Source organism: Notothenia rossii (assembly GCF_949606895.1).
Source record: "Notothenia rossii genome assembly, chromosome: 1".
In the NCBI taxonomy this organism is placed as follows: Eukaryota; Metazoa; Chordata; class Actinopteri; order Perciformes; family Nototheniidae; genus Notothenia; species Notothenia rossii.
The window spans coordinates 40,425,979-40,451,946 of NC_136912.1; the positions used below are offsets into that span (position 1 = coordinate 40,425,979).

Below are 25,968 nucleotides of genomic sequence, written 5' to 3' on the forward strand. Positions count from 1 at the left end.
CGCCACTGTGCTTACAACTAAAGACACAGCCTCGCAAACACTGCAGCATGTGTACGGCTCCTTATGGGTACTGCAATATTTGAAGAGTTGGAGCGGCGTTCCGATGCTCTCCTTTACTCCTTTCAGACGAGACATAACCACGTGAAGACCTATGGTGAAGACGCGTTACGCCCGTGTTGTGTTTAATGAACCTGTCCTTGGCCAGGAAAAACAGGCACTCGCTTGTTTAATTATTTTGCGATCTAGATTTCTTCTTCTTTTTTGAAGTCAGAAGTTGCCAGTCCGTCTGACGGACCCCCCCCCCCCAAAACGAAAACTCTTCGGTTCTCCACAAATTGCACACCCAAATCAGCGTTAAAAAAGCGGGAGGCGCCGAAAAGCGACTAATTTGCATCACTGCAAAAACATTTTGGCCAAAGATCTAAAATCTTATGGTGAAAATAACTAGAAATGTGATGATAAATATGATTCAAAACAGTATCAAGGTAAGGATTTAAAGAAGTCAAGAAAAGGGGCTTGAATTATAATACATCACCAATACTGTTAACTTACTAAGAAGTCATAAACACAGGAGAGAAATGTTCTCTTTTGCATCTCAGAGCCTTATATATACATATATATAAACATAATTGTGTCTCAATATGCAGGAGTACGTATAGTTCCACAAATGGTAAAAAGCATCCTTCCACTGCTGTATGTTCATTAATAAAGGCCCACTGCAGTCAAAGAGAGGATCTCATGTCTGACTAACCATCTATATTTAATGATGCATCAGCTCATGTACAGAGCGGAGGTGCTGGACCATAAAGATATTTGACAACGTATGTACAGACTTTCCTTTTCATCATCATCACGGTCCAAGCTGCCTTCATATTTCATTTATCAGATCCTTGTTATTATATATAGAGAGAGAAAGGGCCTTGTTGTGTTCGTGATTGAAGAGGCCGTATCTCACAGTGCACCGGACTCAGCATCCTGCAATCTCCACAGAGCCGGTCCTTGGAGAACACGGAGTAATTAGTCGTGTTTGCCTCATAAACAGGATGCAGGAAGTAAACAGTGCGGCACACTGGGTAAAAAACACAGTCTCGCTATAGCAAGTGTAGAAATAAGAGTGCTTCAGGTTATTTGGGTAATGAGGAGGCCTTTGTGTGTGCTGAGCTAAGGATCAGGTTAATTTCAGATGTGTGTGATTGCATTTCGGTTTTAAACTTTTTTTGGTTCCAATTACTGAGCCAATTCTGGGGCTAACCTTTTCCTAATGCCTGGCAACAATTCTGCCTCCTAATTGTGTGTATAGAAACAATCTAACGTTTGATGTTATGCACCCTCTTCCTATCAGAGGAAAGGAGGAAGGAAGGAAGGACATGGGGAGGGCATGTTGGGATGAATGGATCTGAATCTGGCATAAATCAAATAAAAAACCAACAAAAGGGAGAACAGGAAGTGAAAAGGCGAGTCTCCCTTGAAATAAAGAATGACAAAAGGCTGCCATTTTCCAAGGTTTCTTTGTCCTTTGGGAAGGTGGCGTTAATTTGGAGGAGAACTTTCTTTCCTAAGTGTGGCAAATGAGGGGAAATGGTCGTTAGTGAGCGTGACTTTGAAAATAATGGAAGGGCTCAAAGTCTGTCTCATGTAGTGCAGTGACGGATACGTTTGATGCACAACTAGGTCGCCCCACTTCTCTGACTGTGGCACACATGAAAACAAACAACCCCCTTTGACTGTAGGAGGAAAAGATCATAACATTTCCCCACCGAGTCGAGGCTCTTGCACCCTCAGAGAGTTGAAGTGTAAGAGCACATTACTGATGCTGTGTCTCAAATCTGATATGGCCTGCACTCAGAGCACTTGCAGTGAACTCTGACCGTGTAGTGTTGTCTCAATTTAAACAGCAGCTTTGCCCTGACCAGAAGTGATGATCCAATATGTAAGCTAGCTAGATAGCTTGCTATCAACAATTGTTCGCTGTACCAAATTTACCATATAAAAAGAACAGTGTTTTTTTCCCATCAGTATAGTGCTACATTACTTAAAGAGGACATATTATGCTCATGTTCAGGTGTATATCAGTATGTAGTGTCTCTACTGTGACATGTCTCCAAGCTTTAATGTTCAAAAAGCTCTTTATTGTTCTCATACTGCCTGTGCTGCAGCACCTCTTTTCACCCTCTGTCTGAAACCAGAGCCCAGTCTGCTCTGATTGGTTAGCTGGCCGGCTCTGTTGTGATTGGTCAACTGCTTAGAGATGTGTTGGAAATGTCCCGTCCCCTAGCAAATCACGTAATTTCGTTATGTAGCCAAAATGAGGGTCATGGAGTGTGAAAAGTGTGCTTCTCACTAAATGTTTGGACCGTTACGAGGGCACAATCTGGGTACTCGTGGTGCATCATGCCATACTTCACATTGTGACACATGTATGCATTTGTATCAGCAAGTGCAAGTACAGATGCATGCAATATGAGACACAGCACCACTCTTAAGATTTCTCAGATACCAAACTCTTTAGTGCGAGTTAAAGGTCTCAACGTCCACATTTGAGTCTCATGTGCTGTGTTTAGAGCTTGAGAAAGGATCTTTGACCCCTCACAGGCTCGAGGACATTCCCCAGAGTCAGGTGAGGAACTGAAGGATGTTTACAGTAAAGGTCTCTTTACCCTGCAGTAGTCGTCGATGAAACGCAGCCGCTTCATGGCCACGTCTCGCACATGACTCCTCCGGAACAGGATTTTGCCTGAAGGGGAGGAAAAGGAGAAACAAATCAGGAGGAGGTGAAGGAAATGGTGATGATAGATGGAAAGGTAGAGGAGTTAATAGACAGAAAAGATGGAAAAGGGATGGAAGAATCTGACAGGGTTAACAGGACCTGAGTCACCACTGAAAGGGTTCTTTTCGCTATGATTGAAAATCATCCGTCTTATTACACAGCAACTTACCAAATAAATCATTAATTTGACACAACATATTGATTTGAACATGATTTTATTGATAGAATAATTACTGTTTTGCTCAATCTAAGAAAAAGTCATCCGTTGAACTGAGTCGTAACTTAAAATGACGGCAATGCTGATCAAGGTTTTTATAAACGTCCAAGTCTGTTCAAATGTTATTTTCTAATAACCAGTCTTTAAACCCTTTTGTGTTTACTTTCTGTCTGTCTTCTTTTGCTGTTCTCTTTAGTCTTTATTTCAAGTCTGTCTCTTTCTGCTGTTCCCATGAGTTTTTAATACCTCCATTGTCTTCTTCTGCTGTTCCCTTTAGTGTTTACTTCCTGTCTGTCTTCTTCTGCTGTTCCCTTTAGTGTTTACTTCCTGTCTGTCTTCTGCTGTTCTCTTTAGTGTTTACTTCCTGTTTGTCTTCTTCTGCTGCTGCTGTTCCCTTTAGTATTTACTAGCTGTCTGTCTTCTGCTGATTTTAGTCTTTTAACTTCTCTTATTTTATTGTTCTCTTTTTACTGGGGACCGTTCAGCCAACGTGTCCTACTCTTCACAAATATGAAACTTAATGGTATTCAATTATGTTTTTTGACTGATGGAAATCAATATGTTTTTGGCCACAGCTGATATAACATTTCTGCCAATTGATATGACTGCACATAAGATAAGAGCGTCCTTAGCGGCAGTCTGCTATCAAAAGAGAACAGACCACTGAATGTCCAGATTGACCAATCAGAAGCAAGTATTCAACTATTGCGGCTTTCACACCAGCGCTTTTCCCTTTCTAGCTCAGAGCTAGAGCTTTTCTGGTTCAGTTCCGGTTTCCCTTTTCTGCTCCCGCTTTGTTCACACCGCCCAGAGCCCGACTGGTGCAGCTGCTGCTGCGTCATGACGTCACCGTTTACATCGCTGATTTGCTCCCCAACGGCGCTCACAACAACAACAACAACGGGGTACTGCGTCGGGTCGATGATCGTGTTGCTTTTAATCATACAAAGTCAGATTAAATAAAATAACGACTTCTCCAAGCTTATACTTTTCTCCAGAGTGCCTTGGTTCATTGTTTATTAATATGTTTCAGCGGAATTTACTGACCGCTGCAGTGCTGGCTGCTCTTCCACGGGAGTTTATTCTCCCGTTAGCTCCGGGTTAGCTAATACTTTAGAGCGGCCTCTCTAAAGTATTCAATGTCTGACTGTCACACAAGCAGCTGATACATATCCCCAATTCCCCTTAAATGAATGTGTGTCAGTCTGAATTGACGCTGTTTGGCATCACAGCGCTGTTATTAAAGTGTCTCTGGTATAAAATGGGTGATGTTAGCATAGCAACCGAAGGTAAACTGACTACTTGCTATTGCTATCCTATTGTGGCATAAGCCGTTTTCTACAGGCACATTTTACCGGAATATCTTTCATTATGATTCTACTTGTGATAGTCGGACATGACAACCTGTGCAGCCCATGTATTGATTCCATCCGATAGCTGCTATAATACAAAACAAAACGTCTGCCTCTCTCCACAATGATCAATAACAGCAAACGGATGGTCAAAGTAAGGTGCAAATAAACAGAATCACACAAAGCCTGGTTAGTGTTGCCTGACTTTATAAAGTGTGTTTTTTTTATAAGTGTGTGGCTGCCTTCTAGTCACTTTGCTCAGCACTACTGCTTGTAGGCAGGCATGACGAGACTCTTCAGTTGACCCATGTTCAAGGGAGGTGGGTTTAGTTTCCTGTACGCCTCGACGTAAGCGACGCCGCCTCTTAGCTCCGAAGCTCTTGCCTAGTCTAGACCGACAATTTTTTGGAGCTGGAAGTGAACCGGATTCCGGAGCTAAGAGGCGGCGCCGCTGCGGTGTGAACAGGAAAAACAGGTACTTTTCAGGCTCCAGCTCCGAGCCGGAGCTGAAAACGCGTTGGTGTAAAAGGGGCATAAGAGGTGTAATAATCACACATACATCCCTACAAATACACCAGCTGTGAGGTGTCGCTGACTGTATTCCCCCGGCCCAGCAGCAGATGTCAGTAATCTACGCTGGTGATTCAAAAGCAGCCTCAGCCCCTGACTCAAAGCCCCAGCTGTCCTCCTATGGATTCCATGACCTCTGTGACATGGCTTTCAAAATAACAAATAGGATTGAACACACATGGGTCATGCTGCATTCATCCCACGCAGGGGGAGCATCGAAGACACACCACCACTACCCTACCCTAGTCTGCACTCATTTTTGCAAGCGTAGAAAAGCGTATATGGATATCCTATTTAAGGAGCTCCACTTGTGCAATATGTTTTTTTAACCAACATCAGAGTTTTCTGAAAAGTGTCAACGGTTTACTCTTGGTTACACATTTTGGAGGGTAACATTAACTAAGGTATTTATGCAACCACCGTTCTTAAGACAAATAGAAGCTTCAGACATTTGCCATATTGCCAATACTGACATATTTTACGACAAGAGACACTTTGAAAATAAGAAATGTTGAATTTAAGACGAGGGAACTGGAAGTGGTAAAATGCAAACTCATTTCCGTTTTTTACAAATTAACTAATTACTCTCGGAGGCACCCAGAAGATTTACATCCACCTTGATTCATCTTCATATTTTATATATAGCTACATTATCTTTTCTAATATTTGGATATTTCTTAATATATACACATGACACCTACTGCATATCCGTCTGTCCTGGAAGAGGGATCTCTCCTCAGTTTGTCTTTAATACCTCATTCACACCAACGCAACTCCGGTTCAAGCTCCGTGCTAGAGCTTTTCAGGTTCAGAACCGGTTCTTCGGTTTAGCTCCGGCTCTTTTCACACTGCCCAGAGTCCGACTGGTGCTGCGTCATTGCATCATCATTTGCGTCATGACGTAACCGTTTGCATGCCTGCTTCATAAAGCCAGACTGCGCGGAAACCCCTCACAGCTGACAACAACAACAATGGCCGATTGTGCTCCAGCTTCCTCTGTACCTCTTCGGAAGACCAGATTCCCAGTAGGTAGCTGGTCTCTTCAGTGGACCACTGCTGCTTGTTAAGTTTCTTCATCGTTGTGTACAAACTGGATAAAACGCTGGCTTTTTGTTGTTGTTCAGGAGTTGATCCCGCCCCTGCCCCTGCCCCTGCCTCGACGTAAGCGTGACGTATGTGGTGCTTTTGCTCTGGCCGGAATGAACCGGATTCCAGAGCTAAGAGGCTGCTCCGCTGCGGTGTGAACAGGAAAACCCGGTGCTATTCAAGCTCCAGCTCGGAACCGGCCCTGAATCACCGTTGGTGTGAATAAGGTATAAGAGGTTTTTCTCAAAAATAAATATTTTATTTGTAGGGTTTCTTTGGGAGATTCTTTCTTTGTATGAAGCAAAGGTCTAAGGACAGAGAGTGTCATATACTGTACAAACTGTAAAGCCCCCTGAGACATATGTATATTTTGTGATATTGGGCTGTATTAATACAATTTGATTGTCTGATTGATTTACCAAAGTCATTCAACACTAACCTTAAGAACATCAACCACCCCGGCCCTTTTGTTTAGTAGCAAAAATAGTGCCGAGGTTTAATACCCAGCCCTAGATACCAACATATCTCTGTAAGGCAACATTTTCATTTCAGTTGATGCCCCATAATAGAAAGATAGTCTTGCAGTTTATTGAATCCCCCAAGCAGGGCCGGACTGGGACAATAAGTCAGGCCGGGAATTATACACCCAGCCAGGCCACTACCAGTTGTTTGTGCCATTTCGCTGGATTTATTTGTCAATATTTACAGCGTTGCTGCCCATAGATAGCCCTCTAAATCTACTACCCAAAAATAAACATATGGAGATGATTACTATTTAAACAAATGTGGAAATCTATTTAGGAACCTATTCATGTGAACATATTTTAAGTGGGGGTGGACCTCAAATCCTATAGGGGGGTACTGTGGGCATGTTCCCCCGGTAAGATATGTTTTTAAATGTTGGACTTAAATGCATCAATCTGGTGCACTTTGAGGGGGAAATAAAGAGAGAGACTACACCCATATGAAACAGAACTGTATACATTTAAATAATCATAAAATCCTAATAACATGGCCATAACCAATAACATACCATATCCAATATGAAAAAGCATTGAAACTTGTTTATTTATTTGTTTTTGGTTCATTTATATATGTGAGTGTGTCCGGGCTCCTGAATCAGCCTCTCCTGTCTCCCTCCTCTCCCCCGTCTCCCCTTGCTCCTCTTTGAGGCAGAAGCAAAGACTAGTTTTGTCTCTCAACACGTTTTAAAAGTTTATCTTACCTTATTTCACCTAGTTAACGTTTTTTTATTATTATTCATGCATATTTTACAAATCACTCCCCCTTCAAATGGAAATATGTGTTTACATAAATGGTGACCAAACCGTTTGAGACCCACAGAGAACTTAGAGTTAACTATCTATTCTAAACACTCAGTGTAATTTACCTCACCTGAGCTGTAGTTATCAGCCTCTCAGTCTGACAGCAGAGGACTCTCCCTCCACCTTGTTGTTGAAACAGCTCCTTATATCCGTTAGCGCAGCTAGCTAGCACCAGATGCTAACAACAACAATACACGTAACCGGTGGGCGCGCTTTCTCTCTCTCGCTCGCTCGCGCCACATATAAACACACACCCTCCCGAGCTTGAATGATACACAGAGATCAATCGAGGGCATTAGTTTATGATCTGTATGAAAGTGGCCATGTCGGCAGGCCACATCATGTAGACAGCCAGTCACCCTCTGTGAGGCAGAGTCAGACCCACATTTGGGCAGCGTTGCGTTCACAATACCTAAAAAAAAATCCTCAGGCCAGCAGGCCACTTAACAGGCCAGGCCATCAGGAAACCTCCCGGTGCTCCCGATGGCCAACACACTCACACTCCATAATCGTCCAGGACGTTTGGTCAGGGTCCCGTGGCGTGCAGTTGTGACGCTCCTAGGCTCCTTCAGCTTCATAAAGGGACGCAAATAGCTTTCAACTGATTGCAATGTATTCCCATCTGCGGCGCGATTTGACGCTCATGGAAGCACGGCATTCGTTTGTGTCGGCTGCCCTTAAAGGCAATGTGAGCGTCCATTCCCATTGGATAACGGAGAATTGTACACCCGGAAGTAAGTATTCCCCTTACTGTCGATTTATTTTACAATGATATCTGCACTACTCATCGACTAAAAAACACCAGATTATCCTTGTGAATTACACAACATTGATTGGTTTAAATTGTGTGCAATGCTTTTGTATTTTTCCCCTTCGATTCGGAGAAACAAATATTTTTTCGGAGTAAAGGATGGCAGAAGACTCTACACTACCCAGAATCCCCAGCTATTGTTTAGGACGACACCATGTGCTCTGTTTGACAAACCCCGTGATTAGTTCTCAAGCTCTGTGATTGGTTAACCTCCAACTGCATTCCATATGAAAAAAAACGTTTCGTAAAAGATTAAATCATACTTTATTCAGCAGTGCTTGCTTTACTCTTTGAAATTCATCACATGAATGCATTGTAATAAATGGTTCGGCTGCATTAAATATATTACACATCTGTCACAGTTCTTTATTTTTATTTATCTACAGAGATCGGGCTCAGAATAGACCGGAAACTATTCTTTTACCGTTCAGTTTGAATTTCACAATAAAGTTAGTAGTAATATTTTGTTTTGATATTATTGTTTTTTATTAACTACTAGACCGCTGGATCATGTTAAGACCATCTTTTCTGTGTTGCTGTGGGTTTTCCCCATCGCTTTTGTGTTACAAATATCAAAACAATAACTAAATATATCCGTCGTAAACTAAACCAGAAACAACAGTATATTTTATTTTGTTAACACTGTAAACTTGACAGCTTTTTAACCCAAACCACCTACTGGTTAAAGCACGTTATTACATGTTTAGAGTAATACAATGCAGTTAGATTGTTTTGCTTTTTAATGACTGTTTAAAATTCCTTTTTCTTAATGTCTTTTATTATTATTAACTACTTGTTACTTGTTGCTAGGGACGCTGCTATCGATATTATTTCTGTTATGTTGTGTAACTGTTTAATGGTGTTATCTGTATTGCTACCCCCTTCCCCGTCAATGTATAGTGTTGGTCCACAGCGCAAACATATTAATTTAACAAAATCTGCATCTAAAATTGTGGCATAGATAGCCTACGTTATTTTCCCCTGTGCAATTCTCCATTTACTCAACAATAACACATAATTATCCTTGTGTTTATTTATTTGTTTGATTAATAAACACAAGTTGGAGTCCGTCAGGACCGAGGGTCGGAGCAGCTCATTTACTTTAGAGAATATTACACCCGGAAGTAAGTATTCTCTCCGCTTCGCTTGACAAACCCTGTGATAGTCCAGGGACGTGCACAGACATTTTGGGAGGCAGGTGCTCAAGTGAGAAAAAGGGCACTTCCCATAATTATTTAGAAAAGACATTTAAAACAAAAAGTTAAATATAGTAAATAGCACATCTCTGACTTACTGACCAATTTATTTTAATGCCCTCACACTCACGCAATTGTTTAATACTCAACAGATTTATACATGGTCTTCTTTATTCACTACGCACAAGAGCAGTAATAGCAGAACTAGTACAATTAATAGTTATTAAATGAGCAGCCAACAATCAAAAACATCAGAACTTTAGTCTAATCTCCCGACCTGATATTTTTATTTTGTATTCAATCAATATATTTTTGGAAAGGGAAACTGTGTGCAAAAAGCAGTAGATATATATTCATTTATTTAAAATAAAAAGGGGGACGTTTGGTCAGGGATCCTGACCAAACGTCGCTCCTGGACGATTATGGAGTGAGAGTGTGTTGCGATGGCCATTCCGGGCCTGCCCCCAAGTGTCATACATGCAGGGGAGAAGAGTCTATCCTCAACCGAACACAGACAGTCAATAATGTTTGCATCTGTCTTCATAGAAAAGAGGTAGATGGTTTCCAAATGTGTGTGTCAAAAAAAGAGGGAAAGAGGAGGAGGGCTAGAGGGGAGATGGAAGAGCTTTTACAGTAGATGCTGCAGGGCTTGAACAGAGCATCAACTCAAATAAACCGCAGTAAACAGACATAGTACTACCAAATAAATCTGCAGAAATGTGCATGGCAAACACACAGGTACACACACACGATTGTGATTAGCAGAATCGCTGTCAGCCCTTATGCCCCCGACGCTGCACCTCCACAAACACCACCATCGATCACTGCCACTCTGTAGGTTGCCATGAGCCTGAATGTCAGCCGCCGACTTACAGCAGCAGAGACAAGCATGTGTGGAAGGACTCCAATCAATGCTGACTGACACACACACACACACACACACACACACACACACACACACACACACACACACACACACACACACACACACACACACACACACACACACACACACACACACACACACACACACACACACACACACACACACACACACACACACACACACACACACACACACACACACACACACACACACACACACACACACACACACACACACACACACACACACACACACACAGCCAGAAAGACACAACATTCAAATTGATCGGGAAAAAGACATCGCAGTGGCAAACATGCCTGCATGCAAAAACAGCTGGAATTTGAAAGTCACAGAAAGTGGCGAGTTAGCATTAACAGGGTAACAACACATGCATACACACACATGCAGCACAGGTAGGCATCAGTAAACCAGCTCTTATTGACCCCCCCACCCCAGCCATACATTATTAATATGGGAGCCTGTTCAGATAACTGGGAGCTCTGGAGCACACTGTTACCTGGGAGAAATGGGATGATCCTCTTCTTTGGGTCTTTCTGCCCTCCCTCAATTGGGAACTTGTCAAGTATCTGCATCTAGGGAAACAAAGAAAGGACAGAACAACTTTAATCACATGTCTTTCGTTTTTTGTTGGCTCTACTTCTGAGAGTGAGATGATGAGATCAATATCAATCTCAATTCTAAATTGTTGGAGTTGGAGCCAAAGGTTTATCAGCTCAAAGCATTGCAGCTGGTTCCAAGAGTGTTGCAGGAAAAAGTCTTAAACACGGAAGTTAGTTCGCTTGTTAACACTTTTCCTCAATGTCAATGATCCACCTAGACGAGTTTTCCGAGATTTTAATTACTAAAAATATGTCTGTAAATACAGGGACGTGCACAGGTACGGGCTAATGTTGCAACGGCCCGTTTGGCCTTTTTGGCTGACCTGCCCCTCTGGAGAGAGCGAGAGTTTGTTTTTCTCTTTTCTGTTGTGGCCGAATCAACATGATGAGCTCACAATTATTATTGTAGCGTCTCCCTGCGGGAAACACACTTTGTCAGCGCTGTCATCTGCCGGTGCGTTAAGACCACCTCAGTGTCGGATTTTGGAAACTTGATTTTGAGTTGTCTCATGGCAGTTAGGGTATAAGGGATAAACCAGGGGACTTTACTTCCTCTTGATACCGTCGGTTATTTCCAAAAAAAACACCTAAATATAGCCTAATTGTTGTTATTGTGCTTCTGTCTTTCTGTGTCTTTTCATCTGTAAACTGCCTCAACGGGGCCACTCGCTCTCTTTTCTTGATCGCCCTCTCACGGGTGAACAGTTCAATGTCCCACTTCATTGTAGGATTTCTGCCATGTCTATACCACTTTAGTCTGACCATCTCTGTTACTAAGTTATGGAATACTAAATAAATAAGTAATTAGATACCTTACCGTTACTGGCTGCGCTCATAAAGAATGATAAGAATAAGAATAATGTGTATTGAACTGATTTCATTCATTAGTGAGTTTATTTAAGGTAATTAGTTAGAAGCCCTATTTTATCAGTATGTCTGGACTGCACAGCAGTTACAATGGTCAAACTACATTAGAACAGAACTGTCCCCATTTTGTCTTTAATAGTTACTAACATTAGATATTTTAACTAGATATGGACCGCAAAACAAAAAATTTCCCTAGTTTTCATCTTTAAAATCATGTTACCGAATGCAAGTGGTCGCCTTAGCTTATTTTGTTATGAGATGTGAATTACTGTTCAATTTAGTTGATGTAATAATCGTTTGGTTTCTTTAACATTAAAAACAAGTTGCAATTTTCAAAAGGTCTTATGTTTTTTATTGGGGGGAGGCCCTTTTCCAGTTTAGAGCAATAGCCCCTCCAAATGTCTGTGCACGTCCCTGTGTAAATACCACTTATTGTGGATGTTTGAAACTTCTCAGTTAAAAAAAAAAAAGCTGTTGCTAAAAAGTGACTATATAGGACTAGCCCTTGAACACGTTAGCACTATGATAAATGTAAAATGTAAAAACATGTCATTATCTAGCGTAACTAGGTGTAGGTCTACTGAACTAGGTCTAAGTCATTCCTTCCTGCAATGGTCAGGCTATACAACCACCATGGCCCCAACTCACATCGACTGGAATACCCCTGATGTGCAATAACACTGTCTGTAAATATGAAACTTCATACAATATAACGTCCTGCAATTTCACGTTTATTACCATGGTGTACATAATCTGCTATTTTCTTTAAGTTTTGTAATAATTGTGTTATAATTAAACAATAGCTCACGACAGGCCGTGGTATATGCTCATTATATCATAGCTAAGGGGCGTGGTTCGGCCCGACGCGAAGCGGAGCAAACTGCAGGCAGTTTGGTATACTGTTTTTCTCTGTTTTTCTCAGACGCGGAGGGATACTGACTTGTTGTGAAAAGTAACTTACAATTCTACCCGTGGTATACGCTCAGTATATCAAGGCTAAGAACCGATCAGATTGCTTGATTTGACTTGTCCGTTTTATAATAACTTGTATATACTTAGCCATTGTTCTCTCTGCTGTTGTAATAATGTACATTTCCTCTTAGCGGGTCAAATAAGGGATTTCTGATTTTGAAAATATGTTACTGCGCTACAATGCCCAGTCAACCTTTTATACTATGAGATTTGGTAAGATTCCCGCATTAAAATATGTGGATAATCCAACCTTACAAGATTTTAACAACGTAAAACGAGTTAGTATCATTAACTTGTGTTTTCCACAGATCTTATTTTCTGCAAAATTCCAAAATCCAACAAAATAATCCCATTTATTTTTGTCAAGGGAGCCCTAGGGATGCTCAATTACAGGTTGGCCTGCAAAAATACTAGACAATGTGACAAGGGTACGTTACATTTATGACACACAACACAGAGAGGTCCCGGCAGGATTGAATACAGACCTGCTGAGGTCCAACCGAGGATGGAGCAACGTTTATAGATGGTTTAATCTACACTCTATTTTAAGGCTCAGAAGTTTGCCTACCAACAATTAATATGCTATTTTATCCATACACAAAAGGGTGTGCAAAGCGTCAATAAGTGGTTTTAGAACGAGTTACATTGTGTAACCATATATTTGGGAACAATGGCTGAGAGCAGCAACTTCCCTCGCTGTCCGTGTCTTTAGAGTGATGTTGCCTGGCAACCAGCAAAGAAATGCTGGGCAGACATATAAACTGTTCTTTGTCAAAAGAATACTTACATTACAAACAGGCAATAAACTCCTTTACCCTTGCCAGTAGTGAACATCTTTCCTTTTTTATATCTGTTTCTCCAGTCTTTCTCTCAAACTCATCAAAGTGTGGTGGCTTTTAGGAGAGCATATGAACTGTATGTGTTGCATGTTTATAAATTATAATAGTGAACCATATCCCTGTTTATTTCATTTATTATATATTTATGTATTATATATTCATTTTTCAACGTTGTTGTGTTCGACCAAATGTCATGTTTTCCTCACAGCCATAGGACCTGGAGTCAATAAATACTGTGACTAGAGGGCTTTATTAGACCTCTGAAGCCTGCTTCCTGAACGCAAAAATTATATTATACATCATGGTTTAACTGGCAACCATGGTTTGTAAGTATGCTCTGACCATCAACAGCTAGCTTAGCACTCACCCTCCAATTCTAACACTTGGCGATTCCTTATTGCAAGCTCAGCAGTCGCTAGCTAGCTAGCTAACTAATAAGAAGATAGCCGCTTTCCATTAATGGTAGATGCGTTAGCATGTACTGTAAGCTAAAATGGCCATGTACTAACATGGCTATCACACGCAACAAAACGTGTAATGTGTATCTTATACAACTTTGTGACAAACCACCATTTTTCCTGTTAACGGTCTTAGTGCTAAGCTAGCTAGCACAACAGCTAATGCACAGACATGATATTGATGTCTACATTTTGACATTACACTCAGAAAGAAAACAATATGCTCGGTATTCTTTGAAATCAGACGGCTCATTATGGTAACAAAGACTATTATGAGAAAATAAACAATATTAAACTATTCAATCAGGTACCTTCCTTATGGGGATGGCATTTTTAATATGAACCTAATCCCCAGATGAGCGCATTACACACATAAAAATCAAAGCCTGTCAAAGTGCCTTTGGTCGCGAGGAGCAGCGGGGGCTCGTGAGCAGTTGGGGATTGCTGGAGTCAAACACGCACCAATTTATTCATAAAGCACAGCGACACGATCATGGTGAGAGGAGAAGTGCTGACACTGGAGCTGGAGGGGCAGGCCCGAAGAAAATAAAGAGAACGAAGGAGGATGGAAGGGAAGAGAGAAACGGGGAGAAGGTAATAGATAAGACAGAGAGAGGAAGAGAAGCGGAGGAGGTCAGGGGGTGTAGATGAGTGTGTCAGCCATATTGTGTTTACCTAGTTTCATCCTTCAAATAAATCATTCAAGAGGGGGATTAGAGAGAAAGTAAAAGCAGAGGAGAGAAGCAGAGGTTATACTGTACGGCAATGCAGCATACTGTTTATTACATATATGAGAAGGAGCATTGTCTCTGTGTCTGATGGCAGAGGGCTGTCTGAAAAATACCCTGGGGAACTAAGTGAGCTAAGAGCCTGGTGAAGCTTCAAGACATCTAGTATGGAGACGTCTAGTCACACACACACTTGAAGAGAGATGCTATAGTCATGATCCAGATTCATGGTTGGTCTCCTAGCCTCCCCAAACCCCCTTCTCCCAGTCTTCCTAGGAATATTTATCTTAAACTGCCAGGTTCCTGCATCTAGACCATAACTTCCAGTGCTGCGACAGCACAAAACTTGCAGCAGACCCAGATGCTTGAATCCCCAACTCAAACCCCCTCCAGGCTGCTCGGGACAACAAAAAGAACTCATGCTGAATTTACAACCCACTCCGACAGCTGACAGAACAGCAGCTACACATTTAGCAGAGAAGCAGGAGCTGAATTTGCAGCAAAGATATAAAATGTGAATGCACCATTTATTTTTCTCCGCCTTCTTGACAAATGTGAATAATGGGGAGGATTGGAGGTGAGGAAAAGGTCAAGGAGTGTTTAAGTATTTTGGGGTGTGTGTACAGGCAGGCTTTGGGGGGTAACGGATGACAGGTTTACGTAATCAGGAGATACAAAAAGGTATATTCCTTTACGGTTATGTCAGAAAAATACGTAATCAGATTACTTTTACGTTTCAAGATATTGGGGATTGCTTGCAGGATAACATTGTAACGAAATGTTTTAGTATTTAGCATTTAGTGTTTGTTGTAAAAGGGGCAGATTTGATTTATTCTTTGTAAGCTATGTACAGTAGGTTAATACTTTAAGTATGAATATATACTCCTGCTGCCTGAATTTACTTTATGGTTTTCTTTGGTTAATTTGTTCTTTTTTTTAATTCAGTAGGTGAAACTATATGATTATAAAATAGTGTGTGTGTCTAACTGTAAGGATTAAACTAAAACAGAGCATTTTCTGTCAGCTCAGATTTTATTTCTGCTTTTTTTAAATGTATATGTTCATGTGTTTCATTGTTGATGCTAAACAGGTAACTAATTGTAAAGGAATGCATTTTTAAAGTTACCCACCCAATCCTGCTTACAGGTGCAAGTACAGCACAGGATAGAAGGACCCTGAAGCACCTCTTTGACATGACAGCTGACTATATTTGATCAGCGTTCTTTGTCCCAGCAAGCCCACCCCTCCCCCCACACACTTGGATCAAGGTCAACTCATTATTTGAAACGCTCTCCAGTTGGTTCGAGCCCTCCGAAAATTCACACTTTTCCTGACAATGCTGACAGATTCCTGGCAAGATGAAACGTACTCCTATCCTGCCAGGAACTGTTGGATCACAGAGAGAGAAAATGGTGAGAAGATGTGGGACAGTGGGAGTCAGGTGACACAAGTGCTCTTCTACATGTATGCACCTTGTAGAGGAATTGTTCAGCACTTCTGTCTCACTTCCTTAACTTGTAATATGACACAATCGTTTACAGTCCAGATAGTATTAGTCCATTCCCAAGATGTTGAAAGCGAAAGAACATAAATAAAATAAATAAAAAAACACTCATGCCAAACCGTTGCTCCACTTCCGAGACTTCCCTTCACACTGTCTCCTTGGTAACCAGCACAGAGAGTGTGAGGAATAGTTGTGATTGGATGAAGCTGCGCCGCTCTGGACCACTAGTGTAAATGTTGGGAGTCAGGTAAAAAAAAAAGGGGGGAAAAAAGGCAAGAGGTTCTTTTATCTCTTGTCATAGCGAGTATAGATTACAATGACGTAATGTTTGCTCTACTGTCCAATTCACGCTTTAGCTTTTCTGCAAAGCTCCTACATCAGGGAGGAGATTCTGTTGTTGATTTTAATTTTGAAGTCAAGCTGATCCAAATGCTGGACTACATTGCTCTGCATAAGTGCATTATCTTAACACACGGAAGGAATGTTAAGGATCAATATAAATAATAGTTGATAAAGGGAAGACAAAACCTGTGATTTGTTTGCATAACTCAACATTATTTCATAGATAGTCTTTGGACATTAAGTATTCAATAATCTGGTCCTCCTTGACAGTTTTGGGTTTAGAAATGTTGAATATTTTCGAAAATGGGATCATGAAAATCCTACCCAATCATGACATGCATGAATTCAACCATTCAGGATGGAGTAATCAGGGCTAATAATGATATATTTATAGCTGTTCAAGTATTGATAACATTGATAGAAAACTGAGACAGAGAGTTTGCTTTTTTTGTCAGAACAGTCCAAAATCCAAAAGGTATTCCATTTACTGTCATTGATTGAGGACACAATAAAGAAAAGGTTAACATTGAGATGCTGGTCCAAGAGACTGTTTGCTTTACAACTGATTCAATCTCTGAACCAATCGACTATTGATCTGACAAAGATTTAACCTCTGAGCGCAACGGACAATATTTCAGGGATTCCAATGCAGCCAGCAGAAATCCAGGCCAAGACTTCCTCCTCTGTGTGCTGGTCATTGTTTACAGTCCAAATTGCACCTTGAGATGCAAGAATGAAGTTGGAGGTTAACGATGACACCTTCAGCAAGCCTGTTTTCACAAGCAGCCAGTTTATAAGTTATTATAAGTTAGTAAGAAGCCAAATAATCTTAAACCGATAGTCGAGGAGTTTCTACATTGCATTCCAGCCAATGCGTTAAAGATATGTTGCTCTCCAAAAGGACTGTTTCCCTCAAAACAACCAGAGCCAGCTCAATTGTGATAATTAAATACTACTGGAGACAGTAGTAGAGACAACAATTGATGAAAAAAACTACTAACTATCAACCAAACCTTTTTCTAGGTCAAACTACTTCCTAACAAATCAAGCCAACAACTTCCATTGAACATAATACATTATTTAGTTTCCTATTAATTATCAAGAATAATGTTTAATTCAAACTGAAATATACAGAGTAGTCCATAAATACTTTTTTTCTTAGTTCCAGTTAAACAAACTTGTACAGCCTGAGGAACAACAGAGCCACGGTTGGACTGTGTCGGGACCAACTGCAGCTCCTTCTTCATATCATGCACATGTGCTAAGAATAGAGCCTCCATATAAGGAACTGTGAGAGTCAGTTGGCATAAACTTGGGAGGCTGCCATACTGTTATTGTGTGGTAGATTGATGCCTGACTTCCTGTCAGCGATCATGTGACTACGAGGGTTGGCTCCTTCCTTTGCAGTTGTGGAAAGGAATGGAATGGAAATAAACACACACACGCATTCAAGCTCTGGAACAACTCATGACCAGCACAACAAGGCTGCCATGTGATCTTCGCGCAGTTTTTTAATGGCAATGTGGTGAAAGCAAGCAAGGCCAAAAACATAGCAAGCTTGTTCTCACTGGTCTCCCAGCATGACTTGATAGGGTCAGTGCACTCGCTGCTCCACTAGAAGCAAGCCCCGGTAATGATAAACCATCTCATATCCTGTCTCCGGGATGTAAACATGCTCTGACTTTTACTTTCCCCTTTGCCTCTCTGACCCCTTTCTTTCTCGAGGAACACAAGCTCTGGAAGGAAAACCGAGTGCATCTATAGAACCAATTATGCCTTTTTTCTAAGGCTAAAATCCTATAGACAGCAGGGTAGAACCTAATGGAGTACATGAATCAAGTCTCAACGTGCATTAGCGCCCAGCAGTATTCAGTTTCAGAGAGGCACATGTCTGAGATGGGCTCAAGGGGGGGAGGGCGTTCCTTTCCAGCCACAATCACTCGCAGTTGTGCCGCTAAATATAAACTGGCACTAGATCTGGACAAATCACTGTCATTATATGTGGATGAAACCTGATATCCTGAATGTTTTCTATGCAGTCGATGCATGTGTGGGAGTTGGATTTGAATAAACTCTGTTCCTGGACATGTCACCACTGTGGGGTTTTACGCCCCATGAGGCTCCCCTTAGTTTCAAGAAGACAACAGGTGCAGGGATGCGGTTTGTTCAGTCTGTCCACAGTCGCTCATTCGTCACTTCTCGGGCTACAGAGCCTGCTGTGGCCTTTTCAACAAAGAAACAAGCTTAATGGAATAGGATCCCATTTTCTCCTGGGGCTTAACCAGAATCCCAGTTGATCATAAAATGTGGTGGCATCTGTAACTGCATGAGTGATATGAACCAATGGTTTTGTATCAATAAGAAAAGTTATATTGTGTAGTGGTGGAGGATGGGTTGTTTTGAACATGTTAAAGATATTTTAATTGTGGCTTATATTTTTCCCTTATTGGATTCTTTATTTAGTCTATGAAATGTAAAAAACCCATGAAATTAACACAATAGAAGCTCAAAGAAAGGAAGTGATGTGTAAATTGCTTGTTTTGTTGAAAGTAGAAGTAGAAAAAGGTTTGCTTGATAAATGACTAGGACAGTATATCATTGTCAAAATGATGGTGAATTTATTTTGCTGTTGACAAATTCATTGATGTAAAATGTAATCCTTACTTTATCATACATATTTTATTGTACTTCTAACTCTAATTCAAGGGCATGGTTAAAACAAAAATGCAGAATAAGTGGCAGTTGAATGATTTTGGTTTAACTGTGTAACTAAGTTTGGTAATTGTGTCAGTTGTGTTAACACAGCAATGGAAATAAATGTTGCTTGCTTGAGGATAATGTGAAAGTCAGAGTTCCTAAACCTCTGGAACAATTCACAATTCACATGTCTTTCTCAATCTCCCGGGTTCAGTAGAGTTGGGGGTTTTGACATTCAGAACACTACTCACACACAGTCATTAAAAATACATACATCAAAGAGATAAAACAGCATTAGCTGTGAGTAAACCTTGAAGCGAGAATAGGTCCTGTGGGCAAACAAGGAAAGAGGAGAATGAAAAACGAGCAGGCACTTGCTTTTCGCCTCACATACTTTAATTCACAGGCATTGGCACACAGATGAATATTCATATTTAGCTCATAATAAATTGCAGTTATGAAAGGATGGGAAACAGGAACCGCGCCAACCAAGAATATATTTTGAAAAGAAGAACCAATCATTTAATCCTATTGGCTTTGCACCTCATTTAAAGTTTTTAATCCACCTTCATGTTTAATAGAAGTATTGGGTACATTTTTTTTTTTTTCAGGTCATTTCCTTCCTCAGCTGGCAGGAGCAACCGAAAAACAGCCTCACTTTCCAGATCAGCCGCAACCTCGATCTGAGGAAAGGAACAGTGTCGTCTTACACTCGGACGGTTTCACTTTGGCTTACGTTAAGTAGGCGAGCCATTTTACAATTTACTGCAGGAAAAGAGGAAGGGCTCTCACCTGTGCCATGGATCAGCGCTAACGGAGTATCACAGGATCTAATTTATCCGTGCCGACAGTCCCAAGAGTTTCCATACTGTAAACCTGGCCAAACCACAGACTCTACAAGAGGGGGAGAATCAGATGGCATTGCCCTAACACGGGCAACTAATAAAAGGGTGTGGAAGGGAAAAGGTTTCGGATGTTTGGAATTTGGAACATAACCGTGAGTGGGATGAGAGAAGTAAACAAAAAAAGACGCAAAATGCTGGAAACTAAGTGGGAGGAGCCAGAAAGACAAGTAGACTTATCTGCGTTAGCTTTTCCTTGTCTTTTCAAGTTTTTGAATTATATTAATTAACAAAAACACTGCAGATTGGTTTCATTGGTAGGGCTGCACAGTGGTTGCATATTGCACTCTTTCTGTGACAACACAAAATGTCTTTATTTCATTAACTCTTTTCACCCTCTGTCTGAAACAAGAGCCCATTCTGCTCTGATTGTTGTCAGTCTCTGTTGTTATTGGTCAACCACTAAAAGATGTGACGAAATGGTTCCGGCCCTTACCCTACCACGTACATTGTCTTGGAGCATCTTTTAAGAAACTTTAAGACGCAAGAATGGAATTGGAGTTGTGAGACAATGTCTACAACCAGCTTGCGTATCTGCATTTGTTTGCAGATATGGGTTTTTAGGTTCTAATGAAAAAAAAAAATCATCACAATCGAACAATTGCCTATGGGTTCCCAATGTGCAGTACAACACAAACGTGATTCCCACTGTGTGCACAATTATTAGGCACGTGAGTATTTTGACCAAATCATCATTTATTTGCATATGTTCAGCCTCCAAGCTGTATAAACTTAAATGCTATGGATTTAAGTATATCAGGTGTATGTGTGTAATGACGGAGGGTGTGGCTTAAGGAGATCAACAGCCTATATCAAGGTGTGCATAATTATAAGGCAGCTTCTTTTCCTCAGGCAAAATGGGCCAAACAATTGATTTAACTGATTCTGAAAATCTAAAATTGTCAAAAGTATTTTAGAGGGATGCAGCTCTCTTGAAACTGCTAAGATATTTGGGCGTGATCACAGAACCATCAAACATTTTGTTGCAAATAGTTAACAAGGTTGCAAGAGACGTGTTGAGAAAAAATACGCAAATGAAATGCCAAAGATCTGAGAAGAATCAAATGAGAAGCTACCAGGAAGCCATTATCTTCCAGTGCTGTCATATTCCAAAACTGCAACCTACCTGGAGGGCCAAGAAATACAAGGTGAAACTTCAAGACTGGTACAAGAAATATTTGAAGACTGATTTTTCAAAGCTTTTATGGACTGATGAGATGAGTGACTCTTGACGGACCAGATGGATGAGCCTGTGGCTGGATCAGTAACGGGCCCATAGCTCCACTTCGACTCAGATGACAGCAAGGGGGAGGTGGGGTTCTGGAATGGGCTGGGATTATTAAAGATGAGCTATAGTTGAACCTTTTCATGTTAAAGATGGACTCAAGATCAACTCCCGAACCTACTCTTCAAGCAGTGGTACAGGAAAAAGTCTGCATCTTTCAAGAAGACCATGATTGTTCAGCAGGAAAATGCTCCACCGCAGGCCTCGAAATACTCCACTGCACGGCCCCCTTAATAATGACATGGCCCCCTTCCTCACCTGACCTAAACCCTATTGAGAACTTGTGGGCCCTTCTTAATTAAACATTAAGACCTCTCTGTACAGTGTCTGGGAGGCTGCGGTTGCTGCTGCACAAAAAGTTGATCGTGGATTGACCCAGAGCACTGTAATTGTTCTATAATCAAATGAATCCTCAAAAACACATCTTGCCTAATAATTGTGCACAGTGTAGTTTGGACAGCTTGGAACTACTTTCACCAAAGACTGATACATTTAGAAAAAAAATCAATTATTTTAGCTTTTTTGACAAATTTCTTATTCTTTTTTTGCAATGCAGTCACTCATTTTATGGCGTTTCTTTGTTTGAAACTAATTAATTGCACACGGGTCATCCTCCATAGGCAAACGTTCTAACTTAAATGGTAGTGTATCATGTTGAAGAGATTAATTCAAAAGGTATTTTATTTAATTGGAAGCTCCTCCAGTGACTATAGTATATAATGTAATCCGACTGAGATGAAGAGCCCCCACTAGGGGGGAAATTGGATCATCATGTATTCAAAGGACTGCCTGGGTAATCAGGAGAAAAACCAGTATTGCAGCACATATACACCATCAAATAAAACATGCTAAACAGCCTGAAAGCCTGAAAGCAGAAACCCCTGTAGCCTATAGCTCGAGTGAGCGATTGCACTTGACCCCTGGAACGTGCAGGTCGTGGAGGATTAGCCAGGGAAAACCCCCTAAGATAGACCGAGAGGGGGGTTGGACGGGGTGAGAGAACAGCTACTGAGAAGAGACAGAGACGGATGGACGAGAGAAGAGAGATATGCGAGAAGCGGGGGGAGATAGAGTGAGAAATTGTAGGAATGAGATATGAATGCTGGGGAAGACGTGACGAGTCGGGTGTTTGGAGGAAGGCGAACACAAATAAGTGAGAGACCGATGGGGACCGGCTCCAGAAGGACAGGTAGACACCTGGGTTTCACTTTGAATTCCAGTGGGAACTCTCACCTCGTGTCTCTGCGTGACTCTATCTCAGTTTCTCCGTTTATTTTAGGTGGCATTGAAAGCCTGCCTGTCTGGTCCTGCCTGCTGTTTACCCATTCACTGTTCATTAACCTGCAGAAAGAGGGGCAAAGCAGGACATTGGCTGAACTGGGACTGGCCGATACTGCAGATAAGCAGAGGCAGTCTACAGATTCCACTCTATTAGCAATGATCCTGGAGGGACGTTTGTTTTTACCTGTGTGGAATGCTGGACGAGTAGGGTTCAGGCATCAGGTGAACATGCGTTAGTTAACATAGGAATGCATGCTTGAATAACTCTTATACATGGGTTTTGCTGGGTATTGCCATTGACTTGTATTTAATTACATAACATTTAATTTAGCTGATTTCATTTGACTTTCCTCCAAAGTGACTGACAATAGGCCATTCAACTATTAAGATACAAACTTTAAAAAGCAAGAATCCGGCATAACATTAGCTATCAATGAGCCAAATTATTGTAATAGATACTGCATTGGCTTCAAATAAGCCTAACATTTCTAAGTTGCTACACTCAGAAGTAAAACGTATTTATTTATTTTTTGTATAGTGGAAACGGGTGGGTTTTCATTTAGGGCAAGAAGATGTGAAAACCTTCTGCTGTATTGTTATCAATGGTGAGCTTGTTCCACCATGTTGGAGCCAGGACAGTAAACAAGTATGTTTTGGTAGAGGGTAAGCAGGGTTTCCCTCGCAGTGAGGGAGCAGCCATACGATTGGTCGACGCAGAGTGGAGTGCACATGCTGGAGTGTATGGTTTAAACATGTCCTGGATGTAGAAAGGACCAGATTCATTCACAACACATAGAGCCAGTATCAGTGTCTTGACTTAGTGGCAAGTGGTCAGAAAAAGGTCAATAAAGAAGCGCTTGACACAAACCTTTAATAGACTATCATGTATTTCCACTGAAGGAACATCCTTTTTTGGTTTCCAAAAGTAAATGTTTCCAACCTGAAACAGTTTGGGTACCTTGTATAGATTTGACCATTAGTAGGGATATGGACCAAGGATTTTACAAGAGGGATCCTGTTTTGGTTCGTTTCCTACGAGGACGCACATAAAAGCCAGCATCTCAATACCCATTCCTGACAATTTTAAGTGACTATGAAAATCTAAAATTGGTAGTAACCCGCAAAGTAACATAGCAAAACCCCCAAAAATAAAGTTTATAAGAAGATAAGAAGGTAACAAACATAGATATTTAAAATGTGCCTTTGCGAATGTTTTGGCAGGAAAGATTTCATTCAACCCCAACTTTCATTTTGGAAATGTGCAACATACCTCTTGTTTGTTTCCACTTTTAAGGTCCCAATATGATTCAAACCAAGTCTTTGATGGTTAACTAGCATCTGAAACACACTTTGAGATGACTATTTATGTTTGAATTCATGTAAGTGCTTGCCTTAGGCAAATCAGCCAGGGGAAGTTTTGGACCAACAGCTTACTATAACTTCTGCCTTGTCAAGCATTGTCAGCTGTGTGTTGTAGACCGCATGTATTGCCAATATCACCATCGACAATGTGTATTTTACTTTTGCTCCGCCTCGCTCTTGAAACCCCGGTACAAGCAGTATATTGCCATGGCTACGCATCACTGCTACTCAAAATCCCGTAAGTTTGAGGAGGGAACAAAGGTCTCTAGTGAGAATCAAATCATCCCACAGAAGGAGTTAAAGGGAAAGCAATGTAAGATTGAAGATGTGAATGGAGTGTAAGCAATTGTGTTTGACATCAGCCAATAAGAGTTATAACTGACATATGAGAATGTTTTTAATGGATCAAGCAAAACAGCAGGAACTGATTTTAGCCTACAGGAGTCAATGTGACATATTATATTAACTAAGTTCCACTATGGAAGAAGAGAGGAATAATGTCAGAAGGACATATAAAATAGTTCTCCTTCTGGATTGCTGCTACCTACATATCTGATGATAACAAAAAGCTGTGTGAATAACTTCATACCGTTTCATATTCCTCTCATCACATGTCCCTGATAACATTTATCCTTGAGGAATTCAAGATGCTCTGCTCTTAATATCCAGATGCACAGAAAACACAACCCCGGCCCTCTGAAGAAGCTGCACATTAGGAGTATAGAATGAGTACTTTGTGATTTATCAAAAAGTGAACAAACGCAGCTAGCAATGTGAAAAAAAACCTTGAACAGCCTCTCTGTTTGAGGCCCGGTGTGAGGCAGAGGAGAGCTGCCAGACATCCAGGACTTGAGCTGAACAGAAACATAAGACCCGGCAGAGAGAAGAGAGGGAAAGAAAACAAGACAGAGACGAGAAGAGAGTAACAGAGGAAGTCTGTCAGCTGCCACACACTTCTCCAGATAACAGGCAGCAGTGTAATCAGAGGAAGTAAACGGGGAATATACTTTGTCTGTTCATTATACTGTAACTAATCAAATGAGTCAATCACCAGAGGACGAGTTAGTCATAGATACATAGCTGTACAACACACAAAAAATGTCAGAAAATGGTATTCAAACAAGAATAACTGACACTTATTTGTGAACTCCTTCATTCTCATACATGCAGAGGCTGTTGGAAATGGGGGGGAGGGGTGGCACCACCTTGACACAAAGAACAGAGTAACAACACTTCCCCTCTTTTCAAAATGTTCCAAGTTAATATATGGTGTCAATGGAGCAAAGGCCTAAGCTTCTAACTCACTGTTTTGCATTGCATTCTTGACTGCTTGTTATGTTGGTGATTACATTCTGCATTTTTTATTAAATCATTATGTATAGGAGGCTTTCTGATTGAAATGTGCTGAGTGACAATATAACAGAGACATCTGGTGATGAGATTGGTTATAAAAAATCACCTGGTAATAGTTTGAGTTATGGCCTTTACCTTAACGTTGTATTTCATGAAAAATGCCCCACTCTTGCAACAAACATCCATTTCCCATTTATTTTCTGCATAGCAATGTTGAATCCTAACATAGTAAGTTGTAAATCCCAAATATTTCAGAGGTGAATCATTAGACTTGTATTTGTCAATAAAGACAGCTACCTGCTGATGGAAAACCAGGTTGATATGGGTGCAATGATTAGCATGAAAAAACAGCTGATAGCTCTATAAATATCCCACTATGACAACAACAAAAAAATGGATATAAAATTCAAACAATGCGTTAAACAAGGCTTAAAGGCTCATTAGAGCTGAAAGGAACCTCTATCACATTATGAAGTCATATGATCCATTGTTAATACAGACAAATTGATTGGTGCTTTAACATTGTTCTTAGAGTAGATCCACCCCAC

The 25,968-nt window shown here is 41.0% G+C and overlaps 1 protein-coding gene across 9 annotated transcripts in view; it reads right to left on the bottom strand.

Moving 5' to 3' along the window:
• sh3pxd2aa (SH3 and PX domains 2Aa) overlaps window positions 1-25,968 on the bottom strand; it is a 172,623-nt gene that overhangs the window by 120,209 nt on the left and 26,446 nt on the right. For all 9 annotated transcript variants that reach the window (XM_079645423.1, XM_079645429.1, XM_079645426.1 and 6 more), the window contains 2 exons: window positions 10,728-10,803; window positions 2,658-2,734 (listed from right to left, as the gene is read on the bottom strand). In XM_079645423.1, coding sequence (XP_079501549.1) covers window positions 2,658-2,734; window positions 10,728-10,803 — 153 coding nt within the window. The remainder of the gene's footprint in view (window positions 1-2,657; window positions 2,735-10,727; window positions 10,804-25,968) is intronic.